Source organism: Suricata suricatta, chromosome 10, assembly GCF_006229205.1.
Source record: "Suricata suricatta isolate VVHF042 chromosome 10, meerkat_22Aug2017_6uvM2_HiC, whole genome shotgun sequence".
Lineage (NCBI taxonomy): Eukaryota > Metazoa > Chordata > Mammalia > Carnivora > Herpestidae > Suricata > Suricata suricatta.
Window position 1 is genome coordinate 94,956,647 of NC_043709.1, and position 25,034 is coordinate 94,981,680.

Below are 25,034 nucleotides of genomic sequence, written 5' to 3' on the forward strand. Positions count from 1 at the left end.
ACTCGTGGTTGGTTTTCAAGGTATGCAATTATTTTATTTCCTTGGCCTGACAGCATACACTTCATTATACAAGAATCTGCAGCTGACAGAACTGACACAGATTTCACCCACAGGAAGGACCCTTTTCATTAGCAGAGATGAACTGAAATGTCATGACTGGGTGCACTCCTGCTCCCCACCCCCACCCCTATAACCCCTAAAGTGAAAATACTCGGAATCAACAGAATCCCCATGAACTATGAAGTCATCAGCTCAAACTTTCCTAACTAGCAGCTGCAGTAAAGACGAAAACCAAAGGAAGGAAGCAGCTGGCCATCTCTTAGCATTTCTGTGTGCATGGGACTCAAGGGACAGCAACAAGGGAGCAAGAATCCCAGCTGAGTGGGAGGTGTGGACCATCAGTCTCGCCTCCTACCCCCTTCCATACTAAAGACACTGCAGTCCATATACATGGAGCGAAGTGTCTGGGAGATGCTGAAGGAGGGGTGGTAGCCCAAAACTGGAAACGGTTGTGGCTCATTAAAGCCCAAGGGAGGTATGGGATAAGGGGCACCAGAGAGAGAGCAGGTTAGACAGAGCTGCTCAACTTCATCAATTCCAGTTTAACGCTATTGAAACTATATTCATAACCGTTACGTCCCTCGTGCCTGGCCCGTTTTCCAGTGGGGAGAAAGCGCTATCTGCCTGATGTCTATCTATCAGCACCCCTGGGTGGTACTGTGATGTGGGTGGTAGAGATTCCGACTAGGATGGGGAGGTGTGGAGACAGGAGATCAGGGTCACAATGTTTTAACTACAATGAGTCTCTTTTGGTCCCTAGGAATGATCTAACACATCCGCAGCTCCTTCCCTACCTATCTTGTGCAAATGTCAAAAATAGAATCTCTGCCCAAAGAGGAGGGAGAGCAGGAAGGTACTGGTGGTCCCCAATCATCTCTGGCCTGTTTGCCCGCCTCCTGCCTCTTCTATGAGGTCACACAGAAGTTCATTCCAAAGTGTGAAAATTAAACCATCTCCGTTCTTCTATCCAAGCCAAGCCAACAGCTCTGTCCTGACATGCTTTCTCCCTGGGCCGAGGAAGCAGCGAAAAGTATCAATTGAGCATGTGAAAATATGATGACGGTGTGTGCGGTGTAGTGTTTCCAGAGGTCTTCCCCTTCTGTCTCCTCCGTGGTGGGAGCCCTCCCTCTCCTTCCCCAAGTCTCACACACACCCCCTCCCCCTACCCCCGAGTCCACGTGCTCCCATCTGCTGTGCTTCCGGCACTCACTTCCCATAGACACTCTCGTCACTGTAGGCCACGTACAGAAAATAGTCTTCCTCGTGGTTGTCCTGAGGGAAGAGACAAGGGGATGGTTGGAAAACATCACATTCGTTCCTCAGGATTCTGAGCCCTTGTAAGGGGGTACAGGAGGCGTCATCAGCCTCCATGAGAAGAAAAAAAATAAACAAAAGTGACTGGAATTCAGCTTCTGAGTTCATAAAATGTCTTTAGGAAGAACATCAATACCTAGATGTCTTGGGACCCTTAGAAAGCTTACTCTAGCAAGGGAAACACAGATCCGAAGATACACATTTACTAGACTACACACTCAACAGGGAATACATACTCCAGAATAAAAACGAGATTAAGAGATTGTTAGAGAAGTTTACACAGCTCACTTATCGAGCACCTAAGAAGGCAGTACCATATGAAATCATTTAAGGAATATACTTCCCTGACAGGGAGATACAGTATGATCAAGTGGTTTCCTATAGTGTTCTCTCTCATTCCATTCTGACACTTTACCCATTAAACCAAATAGAATCCCATCAATCATTCCCTCCAGATGAGTTTATTGGTTAAGACAAATGAATGGACTTAAAGGCTTGGCCTTATCCTTTTAAATCACATTTCATTTGGAAGTTGAGATCAGAAACCATTTCTTGCTGTTTCAGTAAAGAGGATCCAAGATTACCACCACCCCGGAATAAGGCAAAACTGAGAATTCAAAGAGAATGAATCTAGTAGGCTGCTGCTCAATCCCTAAAGGACAAGTGACATCTAATCTCCCAGAGCTTTACACGGCTGTGTGTAAGGGGATCTAGGTAAGTAACACCTCCGCCCCACTTCCCGGTGTGTTATCGGTAGACACTGGACCAAAGGCTAGAAGACATCAGACTGCGTGTTATTGTTGTGACCAGGATGCTTACCTCATACAGCTGGCCCATGGTGGCACTGGTGGGAGGGATAGTGTTGTTGACAAAGAAGAATAAGGCGTCCTCAGGCCTCAGGTGGATCCTCTTCCGGATTAGGAAGTAGAACTGGCCAACTAGATAAAGGAAGAAGGAAAGAAGGCAATTAGGGAAGATGAGGGATGATGAGAAGGGTCATTCCCAGAAAAATAATTCTGTCACCTGTTCCCTTTTTTAAGTACCAATGTAGATCAAATCTCAGAACCAAATACTGTCCTACAGCTTTAGAAATAGAAAGTGCAACTCAATGGGAACTCCCTATTCTCTGACAATCATGGAGAAGCTTATCCTTCAACCCTTCCCCTCTCTACACAATGCCAGACCCTTCACTTAATTTCAGATGTAATGTTAGCATCTCCATTCAAAGCCGGAGAGGACTTTCAGGGAATGCTCTGTATATCTAGACTAAAATACTCTTATCCCTGTCTATAATAAGACCTGAAACACATTTCCATCCCCAGCCGCCCCCTGTGACAAACCAGTGATGAGGAAAGGTCTACCAGACTCCAGTAATCTCAGTATGATCACTCATCTCAAAGTTGGGGCAACAAGTGGGGTTCAACGCCATACCTTCTAATGAACAGGCTGAAAAATTTCTAGAAGGCTGGCAATCCCATCTACAAAATCTTTCCAGTGTTCCCTGGATTCACTGGTTCTGCCGTTAAGGATCATTAGGGTGAAGAATTCATACATTCTTTATGATCCCAAAAAACATCTACAAAACATATTACCAAAAACCGTAGCCTGAGGAGACCAAGTATTCAAGTGAGAATTTATAATGTGATCCCTCCTGATTTTCCTTTTGGAATAAACGGATCACACAGTAACAAAGCGGACTGTAAGTGGTTTAAGTAACGGCATCTGGTCTTTGCTTTCAATGTTCTGCTGTGTCTAAATCACACAGGACATGGGATGGGACATACGAAGGGGAACGGCAATGAAGCACAGCTCAGTTACTCCTGGTGGAGACCCCCCCACCCACTTTCTTCAACTCTACCTACTCTCAATCCCACGATCTCATGCATGCATAATCATGGGAAGGAGCATCTGGAGAGGGGAAAAGCATTACCGGTGAGGTCAGAGGGCACTAGGTACTTCCTCTTGTCCAGATCAGGCACCCTGGCCTTAGGAGCCTTCTCCACAATCACCTGCGAGAGAGGAGAGCGGGAATGAAAACTACAGAATCTAGTCTTTTTCCTTCCACATCCTACAGATGCCCGATTTGAAGTGAATTTGTCTAGACCCAGTAAAATGTTCCCATTTCGTATTTCCCCTTACCTCTTACAAAACCTAAGGGGGCATGAGCTTCCTTAGTGAGATTATAGTTAGTTTTACTAGAGGAAGAAGAGAATGGAGGCACATGGTAGAAAGAGAATCTTGGTTTTAAGTCATTACAGCTAACTGTCAGGCATAGGATCTACACTTCCTGGTATTTGAGAAGAGCATCGAGAAGACTGTGCGTGTCCCCATGGCCCTGAGTACCTACCAGTTTTAGTCCTTCTTCTTATGGATGCCATTTATTAAAGGTGTAGGTGATGTGCTTTAGGTGTTATAATCTGTCAAACTTTTCAAGGACTACCAAAAAATACATTCAAGACATGGTTTTATTGTATCAGAGAAGTACTAAATAGTTCTTATAGTAAGATATCTTGTAATATGAAGTCACTACAATAACCAACTTGTCAATATTGATTTAAGTGTTAGTATTTTAAGGGATTTGCAATGTCCACATTAAATATTTCTAGAATGCTTCAAATTTTATAAAGACCATGTTCCTGTAATGAAATAAAATGAAGATGTATAAAAATTAAAGACTCTACGCATAAAATTTTAAATATATTTAAGTTTATGTAATAATTACAGGAATGTATTTACTATTTTTTTAATGCTTATTTATTTTGAGAGAGCGCGAGCGAGCATGCACACACATGTGGGTGCATGAGCAGGTGAGGGGCAGAGAGAGAGGGAGAGAATCCCAGTGCAGAACCCAACACGGCCCAATCCCATGACGTCAAGATCACGACCTGAGCCGATATCAAGAGTTGGATACCTAACGACTGACCCACCCCGGTGCCCCTATTTAGTATTTAGATATGTTATGTGACTTAATTGAAATTATAAATATTTAATATCTACTGTAGAACAATCAGCTTTAGATTTTTAGTTTAGAAGATACAATCATTCCTGACTAAAGATACAGAAAATATAAAAAAGTTCTGGAAGTAGAAGAATCCTTTGGAACTGTGCGTGATCAAAGGTCCCTCCCCTCAGCCACAGCATTCCAGTGCCTTTTAAAGGAAGATGGTAACTTCCCAACACCTCTTTTACAGCCATGGTACTAATACAAAAAAATTTGAGTAATCCACAAAATACGTGAAAATGATTTGTTCCTAAATAGATGGATTGACTTAATGGAAGGGACTTCGTGCTTGAAGCTTTTACATGAAAGTGAACCCATTAAAATAGTGAAAAATGGGGGTGCCTGGGTGGCTCAGTTGGTTAAGCATCTGGGTTTTGGTTTCAGCTTGGGTCATGATCTCAGGGTTCGCGGGTTCAAGCCCCATAAGGGGCTCTGCGTTGATGGGGGTGTAGCCCACTTGGGATTTTCTCTACTTCTCTATGCCTTTCCCCTGCTGGTGCTGTCTCTTGCTCACTCGCGCGCACTCTCTCTCTCTCTCTCTCTCTCTCTCAATATACATAAACTTTAAAGAGAAAGTGGAAAATATTCTGGAGAAAAAGAATCTTGCAACACCAGTAAGACCAGAAGGATACAGTTCCATTAAAAATTTAAAAATAAAAATTAGAGAAAAAAAAATACATGAATCAGAAATTTTAAAAGAAAAAGTAGCAAGAGGTTCAGGGAGAGACCAGTGAAGGCCCAATGAGAAGGACACACAGGAGGAAAGACAAGGTTAAGGAAATCAAAAGGGAAAGAGATGTAACCTAGCACTGTCTCCAAGGAACCCTGAGACCTGTCAGCTCCCCTCAGTAAGAAGTGATAGAAAGCACAAGAAGAGAGCAGAAAAAGAGGACAATAAAATAAGACTGCAAATAAGACCTCTAGACAGGAGGGTGGGATCTGGAGAGGACACGAGGTGTAATTACCAAGGCCGGGGCTTATCGGAAAAGATTCTGGGATTCCAAGAATCCCAACTCTACTCAACCCTGGGCTTGATATTTGTCCTCTCTGGTTCTGTTTTTGTTTTGTTTTCCTTGTGTGCAATCTGGCTAATATTCCACAGTGCCGTTTCCAAATTTTTAAAAAACAGACACTCTGTTCTTAACGATTTCCTGCAGTGTTGCTGGTTTTCAATACACTATAGCTACGAAGATCATTTAAGATCTCAAGAAACCCTCCCCTCTAAAGGTAGGAGCCTATCTATCCATTTGGATGGTAGCTACGAAATAAGGCCGGGCCTAGCTAAAAATGGAGTTATGGGAGCAGTCAGGGTATGTGATTGCTTTGGTTAACACCAATGGTCCAGCTAAAAGGGGCTTTAGAAATCACTTACCCTAACCCTCTATTATGTAAACAGCAAGATTCAGGGTTCTGCCCAGAACTAGAATCGAATCTTACAACTCAGAAAGCAGAGCTCTTCTCCCTGCGTCACAACTGCAAAGACAGTCACAGGCTGGGGACCTACGGAGCAGCTGGGAGCCTGGCTGGTTAAACTGGTTAAAACCCCACTGGAGGAGCCTTGAGATCTGAGCAATGGTTCTAATAGCTTACAAATTATGACAGAGGTGAAACAGTTCATGCCAAACAAGGAGCTGGAAAAGAATGGGGAGGATTAGTTGAAATAGTCTGGGTGAATGCATGTAAATGATTAAAATGGGAAGGGCTCCATTTTGAAGAAATACATGAGAAATTTACCTAGATGTAGGAACGGAGACATTTCAGAGGTTGTCCCTGTCCCTCTCAGGCAGAGCTACTGGAACAGAGCTTTGGAAGAGAATCTGAATACATGGTAGTCATTTCGTTCCGTGGGTTACCTTTCTGGCATCATACTACTCTGACTGTGAGGGCTGCAATGTTTTTTCTTGATTTCCTATACTTAACAGTGCGAGGCACACAGTGCCTACTTAATTCTGTTGAAGAGAACTGTATTAGAAGTTGAAAAACCAGAGTCGGAATGTCAGCTCTGCCACAAACCAGCCAAAGGAAACCTTCAGGAATACTTAATTTCTCTGTGCTTCAGCTCTTTCATCTGTAGCATGCGAGCATACTGGGTGTGAAGACTAAGAGAATCAAGTCAGAGCCCGTAGAACACTGCCAGTACAGAGCAAATGACCAGTGAAAGTTGGTTGTCATTTTTAAATATTATAAGAGGGTAGGACTGCTATGATCACAATTGGGGAAAACTTTTGAAGTAGTCATCAGAGGTCCAGAGAGCATAACAAATAATTAGCGAAGGATCTCTCACTGGTTGGGTAATAGGGCTAGCTCTCTTTTAGCTGAAAACTCTTGTGTGCAATTCCTGGGGAATGGGGATCAACCCTCATGTCTCGCTTCCTTATAAGAAAAGGACTGTGAGGAGTTTCTACTGCTGGCTTAAGGCCCAAGTGGCTTCCAGAAGCTGTAACGCGATGAAAGGTAAGGATTGAAGAAGAGTCCCAAAGAGTACCTGCAGGTCAAGAACGCACATCAGATTATCGAAGATTACTTCACCTGTACATAGCGTGTAATATTGATCATGACGCCCCTGCCTGAAGTTAAAAAGCACAATCTGAAGGCCTCTGCTCTCCATTTCCAAAACCCAACGGCTGTTGCTCTACCACACTTCAAAGTCTTCTGCCTTGTAATCAGGCTGCGCAGCCCACAGGAGAGAAAAACCAGGCATGTGGCGGGGGAGGGGGTGACGGAAAAAACGCCCGGATGCAGAAAGCTACCTTAATGTTTCTTCGGTTCCTCCTCGCTGCCTGCGCTAATTTTAGCCACAAATCAGCTTCCAGAACCGAAAAGGAAAAGGCGTCAGTCCTTCCTTATTGTGTCCAGGTACAATCTGATCCAATAAGCACCGGGTGGGGGCCGAGGGGGAACTGGCTGCCCCCACTCATACCCCTGGAGCCAAGAACGATGAGGCAATCGGGCTGCTGCGCAGAGAACGTGACCTTGTTTTCTGGGCCAGGCCAGTCTGGTGGTGCGCACCCCACCCCCCGCCGCTTTTCTAATTCTTATGGAATAAAACAGAGAATCCACTGGCGTCCGAGCCTATCCCTCCCAAACCCAATGTTATGAGGGCCAAAGTCAACTTAAGGGAGAAGCATCTAAGGCAGAAATCGAGGGGCGCAAACCTCACTGCATCAAGTTATTTCCAGAACGATTTTCCTGCGATCTCAAAGAGAGATGTACGGTCCCAACCTGACCCTTCCCTCACAAAAGGGACACATTTTGAACACATCCCAATCTGAACATCCTCTGAATCCTGCTGAGTCACTCAAACGTAGGCTCCGCTCTAAAGACGCGGTCAGCTCTAAAGATGACGGGTGCCGAAGGAGATGGGTTTTAAAAGCTCCGCAACCAGGTCCATTCCATCGGCTCTTCCATAGTGAAGGGCGTTTAGGACTCCGTAACCATAGGAACCACCCTTCTTCAGTGCCTTAGGGCTGCCATCACACTCCCCGGTCCCCACAATCCCCGCTAATCGCCTTCCCCTCCCTCTCCCCGTTCCCATTACACTCACGGGAACCCTGTCCGGATATTTCTTCCGGATCTTTTCTCCTTCCTTTTTCCGATACTCAAAGGGATGGTCCTCCTTATACTGGAACTTCATGATGGACCGCAGGGTTTCGAAGATCCCCAGACGGGGCCTGCCTCCCTCGAGGATGGCTGCGTCTGTCCGGTCTCGCTTCCCTCTGCCAAGTTCCGATGGGTATCAGAACTGCCTGAGAAATGTCAGCTCCCGTCGCAACGCAGCTTGGCAGAGCTTTCAGAAGGGATTTTGGGTCCCCTCGGACGCAGGTAGGGCCGGCCAGGTAGAGAAATCCCAGCGGCTTTTCTCGAAAGCTGGGAACACAAAAACAACACGGCAGCGCGTTGGTATTGTGACGTCATGACGTCTCACCTCCCGGTCCCGCCCCCAACGTTTGGACCGCGCGGGGACGGGGGTAGAGAGAGAAACAGGGTCGATTGCCGGGTGTTCTCTTTCAATCAAAACTTTCCTGAGGAGAGTTTGTTGCAAACAAGAACATTTTGTACTTCGAATTTTATCGTGACTGCGACATTAAAGATGGTTTGAATACACAAAAACTGTTCAAAAGATATATTCTCCCCTCTTTCTCGCTGTTCCTTGGTTTGGTCCAAAAACAAACACAGAGGGCGAAATCCAGCTTTTTCCAGTTTATTGGGATCTGGGGTCTAGGGGAAGAAAGAATGATGGTCCTCGGGTTCCTTTGCCACTGCAGAAACGCCTGGCGGTGTCATTTGGCCCTTTGCTCCATCAGCGGCACCGCGGGCTAGCCCAGTGCTAGGCTGCCTCTCTGCGACCGTGACCCCTCTTTCACCGTGCTGGCGTCATTTTGTTTGGGTCCTTGCCGCAATTTGCTCCTAGAGCAGCAGCATAAACAGAGCATGACTCAGGAATTTGAGGAGGTGTATAAGGTGAAGGGCATGAGATGTAATCAAGGTCCAGAGAAGTGATGTCAGTCGTGACTGCTAAGGGGCTTCACTCCTATTCCAATATAGAAATGATTCATTTTCTCCTATGAACTTAGAAGTTGGGCCCGACTTCTGGAAAAGAAACCAGCAAGCAATTCGGGTGATTAACTCAGTATTTCTCAAAAAAAATTTTTTTTTTCCCCTCAAAAAGTCACCAGAGGATAGTGGTGCTTATTAAGCGTCCCTAAGGTGAAAAGAAGGTGCCCTCCGAATAGGCAGGTGGAAGACTGGTGGGCTGGGTGCCATTGTCGACCCCCTATTCCACTTCCCTTTCCCCGCTAAGAATCAAAGTGCAAAAGCCTTTCCAACCACCTCTAAGGGTAGAGATTCCAGGGACCTGTAGGAGGAGGGCCGCGAAAGTGGTAAAAACATACAGAAGAGAGAGGAAGGGCAGCTTTACTGTGATCCAAGTCCAGGGAACTCTGTAATATACAACGGCAGTCAGTCCCTGTCAGCTATCTTCTTTTATCAAGGTCTCAGTGTCTGTCTGGTTTAAAAAACAAACCTACAAAATAAAAGAAATTAAGTTTCATTATTGCAAAAAGGAAAATGAAGAGCATAGTCTTACTTCTTGATATTAATTATTTTTCTCCATGGCACCCTTCAGTCCTTTGCATAAAGATCAGGAACTATTTTATCACATTATATGTTTATAATTTTCAGTCCTTATTTTCATGAAGTTTTTAGCTCATTTTAGCTCTGACCCAATATAGCTAAGATCTCTGAAAGGAAGTACTTTACAACCAGTTGAGAAAAGTAATCATGATGGAGATTACTATTTTAAGAGTGTTGTTCTCTGATCAAATCATAGCTAGTTAAAATGCTGATTTTAACTTTTATTTTAAAAATACCTAAGCATAGTGGCAATTTATATATGAAGAATAATCTGAAAATAAAATTTCAGGTTAATATTCCTCCCTCAAGTCTTTTCTAAAATATACAATCTGACATCTTCCAAAGTTTGCTCCCTGCCTTTATTCTCAGCATAACATTTAAAATATTATGCAGAAGGTAATTTTATAAATTAACACATTTAACCAGTTAAAATATCCAAAATTTTTTTTTAAGTTTGTTTGTGTGTGTGTGTGTGTGACAGAGAGAGAGGAAATGCAAGTGGGGGAAGGCAGAGACAGGGAGACAGAGAACCCCAAGCACACTCTGCACTGTAGGGCAGAGCCCAGCATGGGATTGGAACCCACAGACCAAGAGATCATGACCTGAGCTGAAATCAATAGTTGGTCCCTTAACCAACAGAGCCATCCAGGTGCCCCCAAAATTTATTTTTTAGCTAATGACAAAATACTGTATTAAAAAGCTCACATTTCAGGAATTCTCATTCATTACTGAGGGAAATGGAAAATGGCCTAGCCGCTTTGGAAGACAGATTGGTCATTTCTTAGAAAACTAAACATTCTTGCAATATGGACCAACAATCATCCTCCTTACTATTTCCCCAAGAAACGAGAAACTCTGTCCACATAAAAACCTGTACATGGGTGTTTATAGCAGCTTTACTCATAATTGCCAAAACTTGGAAACAATCAAGATGTCCTTCAGTAGGCAAATGGATAAACTGTGGTGCATCTAAACAATAGAATATTATCAGTGCTAAAAGGAAGTGAGCTATCAAGCCATGAAAATGCCTTAAATGCATATTACTAAGTGATAGAGGCCAATCTAAAAGGCCAAATACAATATGATCCCAACTCTGTAAGACATGCTGAAAAAAAGCAAAACTATGGAAACAGTAAAAATTCAGGGGTTGCCAGGGTTTGGGTGTGGAAGAGGGGATGATTAGGTGGAGGACAGTGAAAATTCTCTGTGCGATAGTATGATAGATACATATCATTAAACATTTGTCCAAACCAGTAAAGTGTACAACACCAAAACTGAATCCTAATGTAAACTATGGATTTTGGATGATTATGATGTGTCAGTATAGGTTCCTGAATTGTAACAAATGTCCCACTCTGGTGGGGAGTATTGATAATGGTGGAGGCTACGCATATGTGGAAAGTAGTGGGTGTGTGGGAAATCTCTGTACCTTCCTGCTAATTTTACTGTAAACCTAAAACTGCTCCAAAAATAATGTCTTAAGGAAAAAAAAGGCTTACATTTTCTAAACATACATTTCAAAATTTTCTTGTAATCTAATTTTTTTATGTTCTCAAGGGTTAGAATTTTTCAACCTTTTATGAACATTTTCAAATATGTAAAAATTTTCAAAAAGTAGTATGATGAACAGCTATACATCCAACACCTTGATTTGTTTCATTTGAAAGTAAATACAGGGGTGCTGGGATGACTTGGTTGGTGAAGTGTCTGACTCTTGATTTCGGTTCAAGTCATGATCACACAGTTCGTGTGTTCAAGCCCCACATCAGGCTCCATGTTGGCAGTACAGAGCCTGCTTTGGGTTCTCTCTCTCTTTCTCTCTCTCTCTCTCTCTCTCTCTCTGCCCCACCCCAGTTCACGCTCTCTCCCTCGAAATAAATAAATAAACATTAAAAAAAGCACATTAAAGTACCTTTTATTTCCCCCAGCTGAATTGACCATATAGGTAGGTATGGCTTTTTTTATTCAGGAGATTTTTATATTATCACATCTGAATCAATGTGTACCAACAAACACTTGAAAAGATTCTCAATATCACTAATCATCAGGGAAATGCAAATCAAAGTGAGATGCCACTTTACACCTGTCAGAAGGGCTAGTAACAAAGAGACAAGAAATAACAAGTGCTGGTGAGAATGTGGAGAAAAGAGACCCTCCTGCATCATTGGTGGGAATGTCAATTGGTGCAGCCACTGTGGAAAACAGTATTGAGTTTTCTCAAAAAATGAAAAATAGAAATGCCATATGATTCCATAATTCACTACAGACTATTTACCCTAAGAAAATGGAAACGAATTCAAAAAGATATATGCACAGCAATATTTATTGGAGCATTATTTATAATAGCCAAGTTATGGAAGCAACTTAAGTGTCGTGTAAGTATATATACATATACTTGGAGTGTTACTCCAACATAAGAAAGAACGAGATCTTGTCATTTATGACAACGTGGATAGACCTAGAAAGCATTATGCTAAATGGAATAATCAGGCAGAGAAAGACAAATTCATGTAATTTCACTTATATGTGGAATCTAAAAAATAAAACAAACAAATAAATAAGGACAGAAATAGAATTATAAATACAGAGAACAAACTAGCCAGAGGGGAAGGATTGGGAGGAATGGACAAAACAGGTGAAAGGAATTAAGAGGTACAAACTTCCAGTTATAAAATAAATAAGTCATAGGGATGAGAAGTACAACATAGGGAATATGGGCAAAAATATCGTAATAATGTCGTGTGGTGATAGATGATGTCTACACTTGTTGTGATGAGCATGGGGTAGTGGAAAGAATTGTCAAATCACTATGTTGTACACCTGAAACTAATGTAACATTGTATGCCAACTATACTTTAATAAAAAATGTGTAAAACCAGAATATCAATGTACTGGTCTCCAGTGAGAAATATAACAGTGAGCTTCAGCCACTTGTGGTCATTTGCTAAACTCACTTGATGAGCTTGAAATGTAAACAAAGGAGTTAGTCAGTTTAAATTTTTGGATAAGCTGTCATCTGGAAAACAGTGTCAACAATCATGAGGATGAAAGTTGCAGACTGAAAGACCAGGAATCTTCCTTGCCCTGGGGCTGGGAACTGATGTATCTTCCTTCTTAATAGTTTGAATGTGACTCCTTTGCTCTGTCCCAACTGCCACCATCTTTAAAAAACCATATTAAAAAACAAAACTCAACTGAGTACAGTTTAAAGATCATACTGGCTTCATTCAATACTCAATGAACTGGGCAGCATCCCACCTAACAGATGGAAAGAAACTCTGAAAAGCTGGACAAAATGAAAGACAGAAGGTGGAAGGGAATAGGGACAAACAAGTTACTCGCCTAGAGTGGATTGTTTGTGGGAAAGTCACTTTCCTTTAGGGGACGGGTATGAGCCAGACTCAAGCTATCTTGGACAAATCTGTGCCATGATGATGTTCTGTGACCCGAAGCCTTCTTGAACCTGTCCCCTCCTTCTTCAACCACACTCTTAAATACATCCTTGGGGCATGACACCGTTTATCTGGTTTGGAGATTCTCAAGACTTTTCCTCCAGGATGGCCTCCCAGCACGTACTCCCCAGTCTCTAAGGTTATAAAAATAGGTTTTGTGGGAGGCGGGATTGTGGAGATGTACTCATCTTGTGGCTGCCCAAACCTTTTCTCTTTATGAAATCTCACCATGGGTCCGTTCACATAGTGGCTACAACGTAGGCAGGTTTCTTCCATGGTAGTTGGAGGCTCTCTAAGCAAAAGAAATCAGCAGAAAGCCCATCATCTTTGTAACCTTATCTTTTAAGCTCTGATGTGACACTTCTGCCTCATTTTATTCCTCAAGGCAGTCACAAAGTCCTGCTCAGGGCCAAAGGGAGGGGTTAACAGTAACCTCTTCAGATGGAAGAAGTGTTAAAGAGTTTGTGGATATGTTGTAAACCACCAATATTACTCAAACTCATCGTTAATTAATGTTTAATATTGTCCTTGAGAGAGAGAGAGAAAGCTCACTGAAGCCAGAATAAACATAATAAAGCTATATGTCATTGTGTCAGTTCTCTCTTTTTCTTCTTTTAGATTGAGAGAGAGAGAGAGAGAGAGAGAGAGAGAGAGAGAGAGAGAGAGAGTGAGCATGAGCAAGGCAGAGAGGGAGAAAGAAAATCCCAGATTCCACACTCAGCTCAGACTCTGACACACTGGGCTCCATCCCACGACCCTGGGGCTGTGACCTGAGCCAGAGTTGGACGCTTAACTGACTGAGCCACCTAGGTGCAGTCAGTTAGAAAGCCAGGTGACTTACATATGACTAATAAGAACTTTTCCTTAAAATTTCTCAGATAAGAAAATGTTAAGAAAGAAAAATGTTAAATAAATTTCAATTAAGTAAAGTTGAAGATCTAATTTACTTTATTTGGTGATTTATGAGTCAGGCAGCAAACCATCTTAGCAGAAAGAAAGAGCTCTAAGGAACTGTACAACATAGAAGCCTTTTTTTTATAGGCAGCAGGAGGCAGAAAAAGGAAGTTTCTAACAAAGAGTGGATAGTTAAAGTTATTTTCCTGTGAGAGAAGGTGGGGGGCTGAGGCAGGGGTGGGGGGTGGGGAGTCTATCAAGTGGATTACCTCACTAGTGCTGACCAGGTCCAGATTGACTGGTTAAAGGTCACATTCATGGGAGAGGCTGAAACAGCAGTTAGGTTAGGTATTAAGTCTCTGGTGATGTAGGCTTAGCACAAGTGACTCCATTTTGGACTTGTCTCCTTTTTAATAAAGTAAGCTTCTTTGCTGATGAAGTTGGATGATATAAGATCAGAGGTTTATAGTAACCATTGTTTTAATTTCATGCAGTCCAAAAGCACCTGTCAGAGATGAGACAATGTCAGAAAGTGACATTCAGAGAGGCAAGATATATAAATAGGGATATAGAGAGATAGATACAGAGTTAGAGAGAGTTCTAATGGCATTTAAATCCTTAGTTTCACGTAGTTTTTCCCAGTAGACTTTGTGCAATTTGATGGCATATTACTATTGCTGGGTGAACTGGGGAGACCCCACGCCTTGGGGCCATGACCCCATCTGTCCCAAAGAGGTTGACAAAGGTTCTTGGTCTTGTCACAAGAAAACATTCAAGAGCAGACACAGCATGGTATATGGATGACAAAAATAGTAACGTTTATTAAAGTAAAAACACATTCTCAAGGTGTTAGAGTGTAAGGATGCAGGTAAGAGACAATAGAAGGGCACACTTGCCCAAGGCAAGAGGGACCACCCTTGTAATACCCTTAACATTCCTAAGGGCAGGCCTAAGGCTAGTTACACCCTATGTGAGGGTCCTGGGTCCTGGGTCTACTCTGTGATTGGTTAACACTCTAAATGTTATAATTGGATAAATCTGCTGTCAATAATATTGTGTAATAATGATTGGATCACTGTACCTATGTCACCATTTCCTGTCACTCCCCCTTCCCAAACTCATAAAAGCCCTGCCCCACCTTTGTTCGGGGCTCTCAGCATGGATCCACCACACCGGTAAAGTCTGTGAGCCCGAGTTTAGGCCTCAGTGAGCCTAAACTTGTAATAAAGCCCTTTGCTTTTGCATGCGTGACTCGGTCTCCCTGGCGGTTTCTTGTTTTGGGGGATGATAAAGAAATCTTGGGTATTACAAGAGCAGATGACTGAGAGAGAGAAAAAAAGAGAGAGAAAGTTGTGCACCCTGGAGCTTGGGTTTCTATCTTTTATTGGCAGTTGTTAGCAAAGGAGTGGATTATTCATTACTTGGGGCAGGGATTTCTTGGAAGAAGGGTTTTATACCTCTTCTTCCTTACTTGCTAAAGGGTTTCCTGTCATGCCACCTACCATCTTGGGCCTGGTTAGTTTGATCTGGCTTCTTGTGGAGTGCTGCCAGGACACGCCTCTAACTTTCCTGATAGCTGGCCACAGCTTCCACTATGCTGGCCTCCCAGTACTCTGTTAGAACCGAATTGTTTACTCTAACATTACATGTTTATATCCTGAGTGCTTGGATACAAACTAATGACCAAAAAATGTGGAGTATGTCATAGTCTAAAGAACAAAGGAATTTTTACATTTAAGATGAGTGATTAAAAAAAGATGTATTTGTTTTTCACTAAAACGACTGTGTCATGGATTGAACTGTATCCTCCCAAATGAAGATGAATTTCTACAGTATCCATGAATGTAACTTTGGGAATAGCGTCTTTGTGGATGACCAAATTAAGATGAGGCCATGAAGGTGGGCCTTACTCCAATATGATTGGTGTCCTAAAAAGAGAGAAAGTTGAATATAGTGACAGCCATGCATAAAGGAAAAATTATGTGAAGTCACGGGAATAATGCCATCTGCAAGCCAAAATGCAGGAAACTACCAGAAGGTAGAAGAGAGGCATGCAACATTTTCTCTTATAGCCCTCAAAAGGAATCAACTGTGTCAATACCTTGATTTCAGATGTCTGGCCTCCAGAACTGAGGAACAATACATTTCTGTTGTTTAAACCATCCAGTCTGTGGTACTTAGTTATGGCAGTCTGTGATATTGTGATGACTTAATCAGTAATGCTTATGTCATGAAGACTCCATAAAAACCTAAAACGACAGAGTTCTCAGAGCCTCTGGATTTGATAGAGTTTCTGGAGGTTCTGGAAGAGTGGTACTCTTGGAAAGGGCACAGAAACTCTGCATCTCTTCCCATATTTCTTGCCCTGTGCATCAATTTCATAAGTAAAATGTTTCTTTGCTTTGTATGAGCCAGTGGAGCAAATTAATCACCCAAGGAGCAGGTCTTCAGAAAGTCTGACCTATAGAAGCTCAGGTGACCATCTGGATTTGTTTTAAGTTTGTTTGTTTGCTTGTTTATAGAGAGGAGAGAGAGAATCCCAAGCAGGATCTGCACTGTCAGCACAGAGCCCGAGATGGGGCAAGATCTTAAGAACCCCATGACCTGAGTCAGATCAAGAGTTGGATGCTTAACTAACTGAACTACCCAGGGGCACTGGTGACAGTCTGGATTTCCAATTGTCATCTGAAGTAGTGAATGGGGGAGCAATCATGTAGAACTGAAGTCTTAACCTGTGGTATCTGACATCATCTCCAAGTGGAGAAAATAAGCTTGTATGGAACTTGGGGACACGAGAGACTCCATTTTGAGAAAAGTTCCATTCCCTTTTCTAAAACAAATGGCAAATGAACTCTTGAACTGGGCAAAAAGACTCCTGAATTGGGCCAGAAGCAACAATTCTTTTGCCAGCAATCATTCTCAGAAGTCAACAGAACAAGAGGTATCTTGATCATAAGACTGATTGTAGACTTTCTGAAGAGAAGACAGTTAGCTAATGCATACCAGGAATAGTTTCGTTTGTTAACACCAATAGAATAGTCAATCATTGTGTAACCAAAAGCAGCTCAGCTTATTAGTACAACTTCATTTTTTAAATCCAGGTCCTATGCTTGCTCCCTTTCCCCTTTCTCATAGAGACCCCTTGCTTTTGTAACCAGACTAACATGAGTTTGCTTCTTGGTGAGTCACAGATCCACCAGATGAGGTGTCACACAAAGTAAGCTTTATTTGGAGCAAATAAGGAGATCACAGGGAATGACTTCCTAAGGAAGGGTGAATGGGTTCCTTTTATTTAAGGTCAGGATGAATATGTAGATAGGGAAGCCTTGTAGAGCTTTTGTAGAGGGCATAAAGTTGTGCAGGGGCCTTAAGGAAAAATGCCTACACATACATTGTATGTTATGCAAATGAAGCTGAAGCTCCTCCTTGGGTGGAGATTTTATTCTATTTTTTAAATTTTTTTAAATCGTGTAGTAGTAGTAGTATAATGAGGTCAAAGTAATTGTCAGTCATTCCGAGGGTTACTCCGTTGTCCATCTGTACAGACAGGTGTAGCTCAAAAGGTCTGGGTCGTCTGGGCTGAAGGAGGTCTTGTTGGGGAGTTGACATCACCTGAGGGGTGGTTTCAGGCTTCATTTGCCTGAGTTAAGAGATAAAACCAGAAAGATGAGCTTAAGGAAAAATGTAAGACAAAAGTCAGTGAAAGTCAGATCTTGGGATAGAGCTGGTGAGACTTTCACCCCATGAGTGGGACACTATTTGGGTTTCTATCTGAATCTGTGCTCCCCAGATTGCAATTCTGAGACCACAAGTAAAGGCCTTTGTTCTTGGGGCACCTGGGTGGCTCAGTTGGTTGAGCATCCCACTTTGGCTCAGGTCATGATCTCATGGTTAGTGAGTTCAAATCCCACGTTATGCTCTGTGTTGACAGCTCAGAGCCTGGAGCCTGCTTCAGATTTTGTCTCCCTCTCTCTCTGCACTCACCCCCACACCCTCACCCCCGCTCATGCTCGCTCTCTCTCTCAAAAATAAATAAACATTAAAAAAAACTGTCTTTGTTCTTTTTCAGTCTCTTCTCACATGCCAATAATGTCAGAATTGAGTTGAACTGCAGGACGCCCAGTTAGTGTCAGAGAATTGCTTGGTGTGGGGGGAAAAACCCACATGTGAGAACTGGTTCTGAATCCTATTACCCGAGGAAACAAATACAGACTATAAAAGGAAAAAAGGAAGTCAAATAACTCATAAAGTAAAAATAAAAAGAGAGAAAGAGAGAGAAAAAGCAGAAAACAAAATAAGTATGAAAAGAAGAGTTGACAAATGACAAATAACTGACAGGGAGACTTGAGAAAGAGAATCCTGAACCAACAGTAAGGAAAATCTAAAGTAGCTCATTATTCATTATAGAATGTAGAGAGAAAGGTTCAGGAATTTTTGCCCCCAGTTTACCTCTTTTGTCTGATACAACCACGTGATTATTCCTCCCCATTCCTGTACAGACAGGAGATTTCGTACTTGTATGGGATAAACAAGGTCTATCAACTGCGGCAGAAGGAGGAACCAGGCTCAAGGATGGCTCATTGAGAACAGGGAGATTGAGAATTTACACAGGGACTCTTGAATCCCCAACCCTTTCCCTCCTAAATCCGTGCCCAGAATTCTGGTAGCCCAGCTGGGTTTGCCTGCATATAGAATGTAAATGAGCCTTTTAGTGCTCTGTTCTTAAACATGAGCAGACACTAAGGAGGCAGGATTTGAAAGAAAAATCTGATATGAAACAAACAGTGAACAAGTACTTCAAGAGAAAGAAAAAGACTATTAGGGAGATTACAACCTCAAAGAATTTATCATTAATATTCTCATAAAAAGGAAAGAAAATATTGCATCCATGAAACCAAAGAAGTTACAACCAATGAATATTCAGGCCTAAATACATATATTTAGACAGAGGGAAAGAGAGAGAGAATGAGAAAGGTAACATTTAATAAAATTATTAGAAGACCGTTGAAATTTTTTCATTTCGACAAAAAATTTTTTTTCAGCTTGACAAGAAGATGATGAAGGGGCCAGGATACAAAAATTAGAGATCCAGAATTCAAATACTAAGAGACTCAGAGAAAACAGAAAATATGGGCAGGAGGTCAGATTTTATTTAAAGCTGGTTATGCCTTTAAAATCCTAAGGGAGGGGCGCCTGGGTGGCTCAGTTGGTTGAGTGCCCTACTCTTGCTTTCAGCACAGGTCATGGTCCCAGAGTCATGGGATCGAGCCCTTCGTTATACTTAAGATTCTCTGTCTCTCTCCCTCTGCCAGCCTCCCACATTCACACTCTCACTCTCTCAGAAATAAGTAAATAAATAAATATTCCTAAGAGAAATTTTTTTTCTAGAATTTTATGTCAAATTACTACTTAAATAAGAAGGTAGCACAAGACATAACTTGGGCATGGAAGCCCTCCAAAACTTTACTTCTTACGTATCTGTTTTCAGAAAGCACTCCCCAAATGAGGACGAAAACCAAGAAAGGAAAAGACATAGGATTTAGGAAACTGTATTTAACATGGGAGAGAGAGATAATCAACAAGATAGTAAAAGTGAATACTTCTTAATGTATAATGTAAGATTTAATAGATGGAGGCAGAGACAAGAGGAAAGAAGGAGACCAAGTTATGGAGCCAAGAAAGCCTTTATTGGGATCTGCAACTCCTGGGCGAGGTTCTGTGACTCCAGGAGTGGGGAGTCAGGGAAGTCACACCTGGTATGGGAGGGGCGAGGTATTTTATGGGTGAAAGAGTTCTGAGTTTGGTCTTGGGAGGGCAGATTACCAAATAAGAGCATTTTAGGTTCGTAGCGGGATGGGATAGGTTGCCTCCTTTGTCGGGGTGATGGGAAGCTGGAGCTTTATGATTGGCTGTTTTCAAATGGCATGGGACATTCCAAGTCTACGGGTGGGGGTGGGGGTTGTCGGTGCACGGAGTTCTCTGACCCACAGCAAAATGGCTGCTTGGTTGCCATCTTAAGATAACTCTTACATATAACATACATGTTTTATATGTCATATGTACATATGTATCAACCCTCATAATCCTCACATAATTATATAATGTATATTTACTTATTTTATCATCATTCTACAGATGAAGAAATTGAAGCATAGAATGGTGGAGTGACTATAACCAGATGGGTAAGGGAGTAAGGAACAGAATTCGAATTTTTACATATAAAACCTGATTTCAGGCTCCTAGCCATTAACAGTCTTGTTCCTGCTTCCCAATATGCTCATTTAATCAAAATGATGACATAACTATATTTAGAAAATGGGGGAGGGCACTAGAGATGTTCCAATATGTCTTGGTAGCCAAGTATAGATGGTGGTGATAAAAAAGAGCTACATTTTCCTCTTCCTGAATAGCAAGTCAGTGTGTGATACACCAAACTGAAAATAAAAATCAAGAATAGCAACATATGTGTAAGTATTTGGAGAGATGTAGGTTTAAAAAGATGAGCTACAAAGTAGGGGGTAGAAAAATGTGCGTGGTGAGGAGGTACTATTTTTCTTCATAAGCCTTGTAGAGCTATTTGACTTTGTAATCAGCATGAAAGTCTACATTTGATTAAAAGGAGTAAAGCTTAAATTTTAAAAGTAAGAGGAAAAGATTTTTCAATTTGGAGTTTGGGGTCCAAGGAAGTTGAGTCTGAGGTTCAGCTCAGTCAGTCAGCTCATTGCAGAGTATGTAACTTCTCTGCAGTTGAGCCTCCAAAGCTGATCACTAATGGAGAATTAAAGGGCTATAGTTATTTATCACTTATTTGACTCCCGATGGACTTCTGTCTCCTTTGAATTGAATTTCCATGATCTACTTTGGTATTTATTGAGTTGGATTTATGACCCTTTTGGAAAAGAGAGAGGGCAATACTCAACTCGACCACCTACAGTGATTAGTATTAACATCATGGTGGGCGGGGAGCAGGTTCTAAGTTCAGTGTAAGAAGGTAGTACAGGAAACATCCTGTATAGGCAAGTCTGGCATACAAACTGGTACTCAAGAAAGGTCTAGTCCCTTGGAACACTGATAACATTTGTCAAACAAGGGCAGAAATGATTATAGGGCAACAGAAACAATTAAAATATAAGTTTTGAGAAGCAGAAATATAGAAAAGAGACATGATACTTAAAAGACATGGAAGAAGCATTGTCTTCGGATTAGTTCAAGACCATAATGGTCTCCTTGTATTCCAGATCTCACCTCTTACTCATGCTCTAGTAACGGCCAAAGCATCTTACAAGTGGCATGACCTCTTTTCTCTCTTTCGAACTTTACAGTGGCTTTCATAGAACGCAGGATAAAGATCAATCTACAAAGATCACATGCAAAGATGCTAACCTGTCTTTCCAGATTCATTCCTATTGTATCATTCTTGGAATTTTTAACATTCTCTGTAATTCACCTTCTCAGTTTTTCTCTTAACTCACAGACAAAAGAAGTGCTCTTATACTGTGTATTTGACATTTAAAATTCTATCATCCTTTAGAGTTCAACTCAAGTATTACCGTGTTCCTGATATGCTTTTCAAACTCTTAAAGTTATGAGGAATTCTGAGATGGGAAGTAGTGCAATTACAGGTTAACTAAGGTAAAGGTGCCAAGAGAAACACTGGCCAACATTATTCAGAGACAGCATGTAAAGTATTTCCCACAATTTAAGTCTCAGTGTATCTTGGACAATCCATAAATCACTGTAATTGTTTTCCCAGTCAGTCTGCCGGCTCAAGGGCAAACTTCCCATCCTGGCCTCCTTATTGCCTTCGAGACAATCTGCTCAACCAAGTAAAAGAAAACAAAACTTGCCATTTTCAGACTTTGCCATTTTTCTTGTCAGCCTCCTAAATTTGTTACATAAATCCCATTTTTGTTTTATTTCCATATTCTCATATACAAGTTAACTCTATGTATAAACTAACCACACTCTCTAACAAAGGTCTTATAGACCACGCTTATAAGGCTAATTCAATAAGATTTAATACTGGAATTCCAGGTCTAGATGTGGACCAGAAGCAGGTGAAAGGCAAGTAGAATTGCCACCTCAAAATATGTCTCTTTGACATAAGGATTATCCTAAGAAGGTTACTTTTCAGAAACGGCAGACACAGGAGAACTCTGAAAACTGGGTAAAAGTTTTATAAGAGAGGTTTACATTTATAAGGCAAACATACAGGAGCAGGTGTTTTTTTTCTCTCCGTATCAGGAGAGGAAGATGACTAAATCTTGAGAAACTCTCATCAGTGGAGAAGACAGTGACATAAATCTGCTTAATAATCATACTTTTGTTTACTGTTCTTTTCCTAGTGTCTTCTCATATGCCCCCCCCCCTTTTTTTTTTCTTTAGCCAGAGATGATATTTAAGGTGGTGATTGGGCCATTTTAGGAAGTTACTCAATTTTCTGGGGTCTCTTTCATGTATACAGGAGGTATACATGTTATTGAATTTCTATTTTTTCCTTTGTTAATATCTCTTTTTAATACTGAGGTGTCTCAGCCAAGAACCTAGGAAGGTGAAGGGAAAATTCTTTGTCCTCCCCTACACAGTCATCCTGTGCTATTTGCCTCCAAACCACAGATAAAGCTAGTCATTGTAGCCTAATCAATCTTTCTTGGACCCATCTTCCCCCAGGAAGGAGAGCCTATATTGTCTTAGAGTCCTGTGTAAGTCAATATATGTCCGTCTTTCAGGTCTCCCTCTTGGACTAAGAGCTTTGTGTTATCTAGTCAACTCTTCCTGCTCTGTAGGGACAGATTCCTCCTTTCAGATATTGATACCCCCTGGACACGACCCCTTGTATGAGTTTCAGTTTGGGCAAGTGAAAAGTGATGGAAACATTGAGGGATGGGAGGGGTTGACTAGTGTATCACTCTAAGAAACCTAAAGTGAGCTGTAGAAAATGAATAGTTGCAGCTTTATGGTCAGGGTGCAGAAGGTTTATACATGTTGTGTCATTTGAGCTAAAAAGGGGGTGGGAGAGAATCTCTGCTGCTTAGGATAAGTGGAAAGATCTAAAGAAAGCTCGAAAGAAACTGGAATTCTGCTAACAAGAAGGTAACACTATAGTCCCTCTCATCACCACCCCCAGTGTTCCTTTTCAGACTCTCACCACCTTTAACTGGGATTTTTACAATATACTCTTAGCTGAAATGGAGACTTACATTTAAAGCTAAGACTTCAAACTTTCACTGAAATAGTTTTCTTTAAACAAATTTTTTAAGGTTTATTTATTATTGAGAGACAGAAAGAGAGACAGAGCATGAGCAGGGGAGGGGCAGACAGAAGGGGAGACACAGAATCCGAAGCAGTCTACAGGCTCTGAGCTTTTAGCACAGAACCCAATGCGGGGCTTGAACCCACAAACCGGGAGATCATGACCTGAGCCTAAGTCAGATGCTTAACCAACTAAGCTACCCAGGCACACCTGAAATAGCTTTCAAAATGTTGATCACATTATGAAACTCTCCTGCTAATAAAACATTAAGTAACCCTCCTTGTCTTCAAGTTCAGTATCTGAATTACTCAGTGTAAGCCTTCACAATGTGACATTTTTCTTCAACTCCATGCCCCCCTCATTTTACAATATATAATTCATACTAAACTACTATGTAAGGAAGGAAGGAAGCCAGTAAAAAGTAAGACTAAGAAAGAGGCAGAAGAAGAAGGATGGTAAGGACGGGGGGATAATTATCTCATTTATACCCATATATAGTAGACCCTTGAACAATGTGTGGGGTAGGGGAGGGGTTGGGGTGGTTTGACCCCCACCCAGTCAGAAATCTATGTATAACTTTTCACTTGCCCAAAACATGATTACTAATAGCTTACTATTGACAGGAAGCCTTATCAATAACATAAATAGTTGATTAACATATATTTTCCATGTTATACATATTATATACTTTATTCTTACAGTAAAGCAAGCTAGAGAAGATGTTATTAAGAAAATCATAAGGAAGCAAAAATACATTCATAGTATTGTATTGTATTGAAAAAAAAATCCATGTATAAGTAGATTCACACTATTCCAGTTGACGTTCAAGAGCCAACCATATATTGTTAACTTTAAACATAGTAAAGAGAATTTTATTTGAGTAAAAAACTGAGTTTATGTGGGAACAGAGGAGGGATTCAGAACAGGAAGCTACGGTGAATCACAGGTAAGTCCAAAGAGACAAAAGCAAGGTCACTTTTATTAGGTTTTAGGAGGAAAGTGGGAATGGTTGTTTGAACAAAAGTGTTTTGGGAGAATGAGTTTGAGGTTGTAGCAATTTCTCATCTGCAAGCAACGGTTAGCATTTTGTTGCTGGGATAGGCAGGGATATTCCTTCTTTTTTTAAGAATCAGGAGATGTAATGTCCTCTCTTGTTAAAATAATTCTTCTCTTCCTTTTTCCTGCTGTTTATGTAGGCTACAATGAGGGGTACATGCATGAGAGGTCCGCTTTCAAGACTTCCTGATTCCATTCGGAATTATTTCCACAATATAAATAGACATTTTAACTTGATGGGTTCCATACTTATATCTTCCTATTCAGACCCCTCAGCCTCAGATAGGCATTTCCAAAAATCTTTGCCATTTCTAGTAAATTATCTTTTAAAAAATTATTTATTTTTGAGAGACAGAGAGACAGAGCATGAAAAGGAGAGGGGCAGAGAGAGAGAGAGAGGGAGACACAGAATCTGAAGCAGGCTCCAGGCTCTGAGTTGTCAGCACAGAGCCTGATACGGGACTTGAATTCACAGGTCATGAGATCATGACCTGAGCCGAAGTCAGATGGTTATCTGGCTGAGCCACCCAGGCGCCCCACCACTAGATTATCTTACAGACACTGAAGAGTATAAAGGCCTAATATGGAATTTAGTTTTCTTTTATTTTTTACAAACTAAGGAAAACTTTGATTTTTCTCATTGGCACATCTGTATTTTTTTGCTACTTTAGTGAAGTAGGCATTGCCTTAGATTAACTTGGGATATATTTTGTTATAAAATGCCTTTTCCCCATTTTAGAAATCACTAACTTGAGCTCTCCCCTAAATCTGGTCTTTCCCAATCTTTCCCATCCTAATAAATAGCTATACCTTCCAAGTATTGGCTCAGGTCACTGATCTAAGAATTATTTGTCACTCTTTGCCTTTACTA

At 41.5% G+C, this 25,034-nt stretch overlaps 1 protein-coding gene across 1 annotated transcript; it reads right to left on the reverse strand.

Moving 5' to 3' along the window:
- Positions 1 to 8: 8 nt before the first annotated feature.
- On the reverse strand, positions 9 to 8,285 carry GABARAPL1 (GABA type A receptor associated protein like 1). The gene is made up of 4 exons (XM_029954914.1): positions 7,920 to 8,285; positions 3,305 to 3,383; positions 2,194 to 2,312; positions 9 to 1,332 (listed from the first exon to the last, which is right to left on the reverse strand). The coding sequence occupies exons 1-4, from the start codon at positions 8,007 to 8,009 to the stop codon at positions 1,267 to 1,269; spliced, it is 354 nt and encodes a 117-aa protein (XP_029810774.1). The 5' UTR covers positions 8,010 to 8,285; the 3' UTR covers positions 9 to 1,266.
- Between the last annotated feature and the right edge of the window lie 16,749 nt (positions 8,286 to 25,034).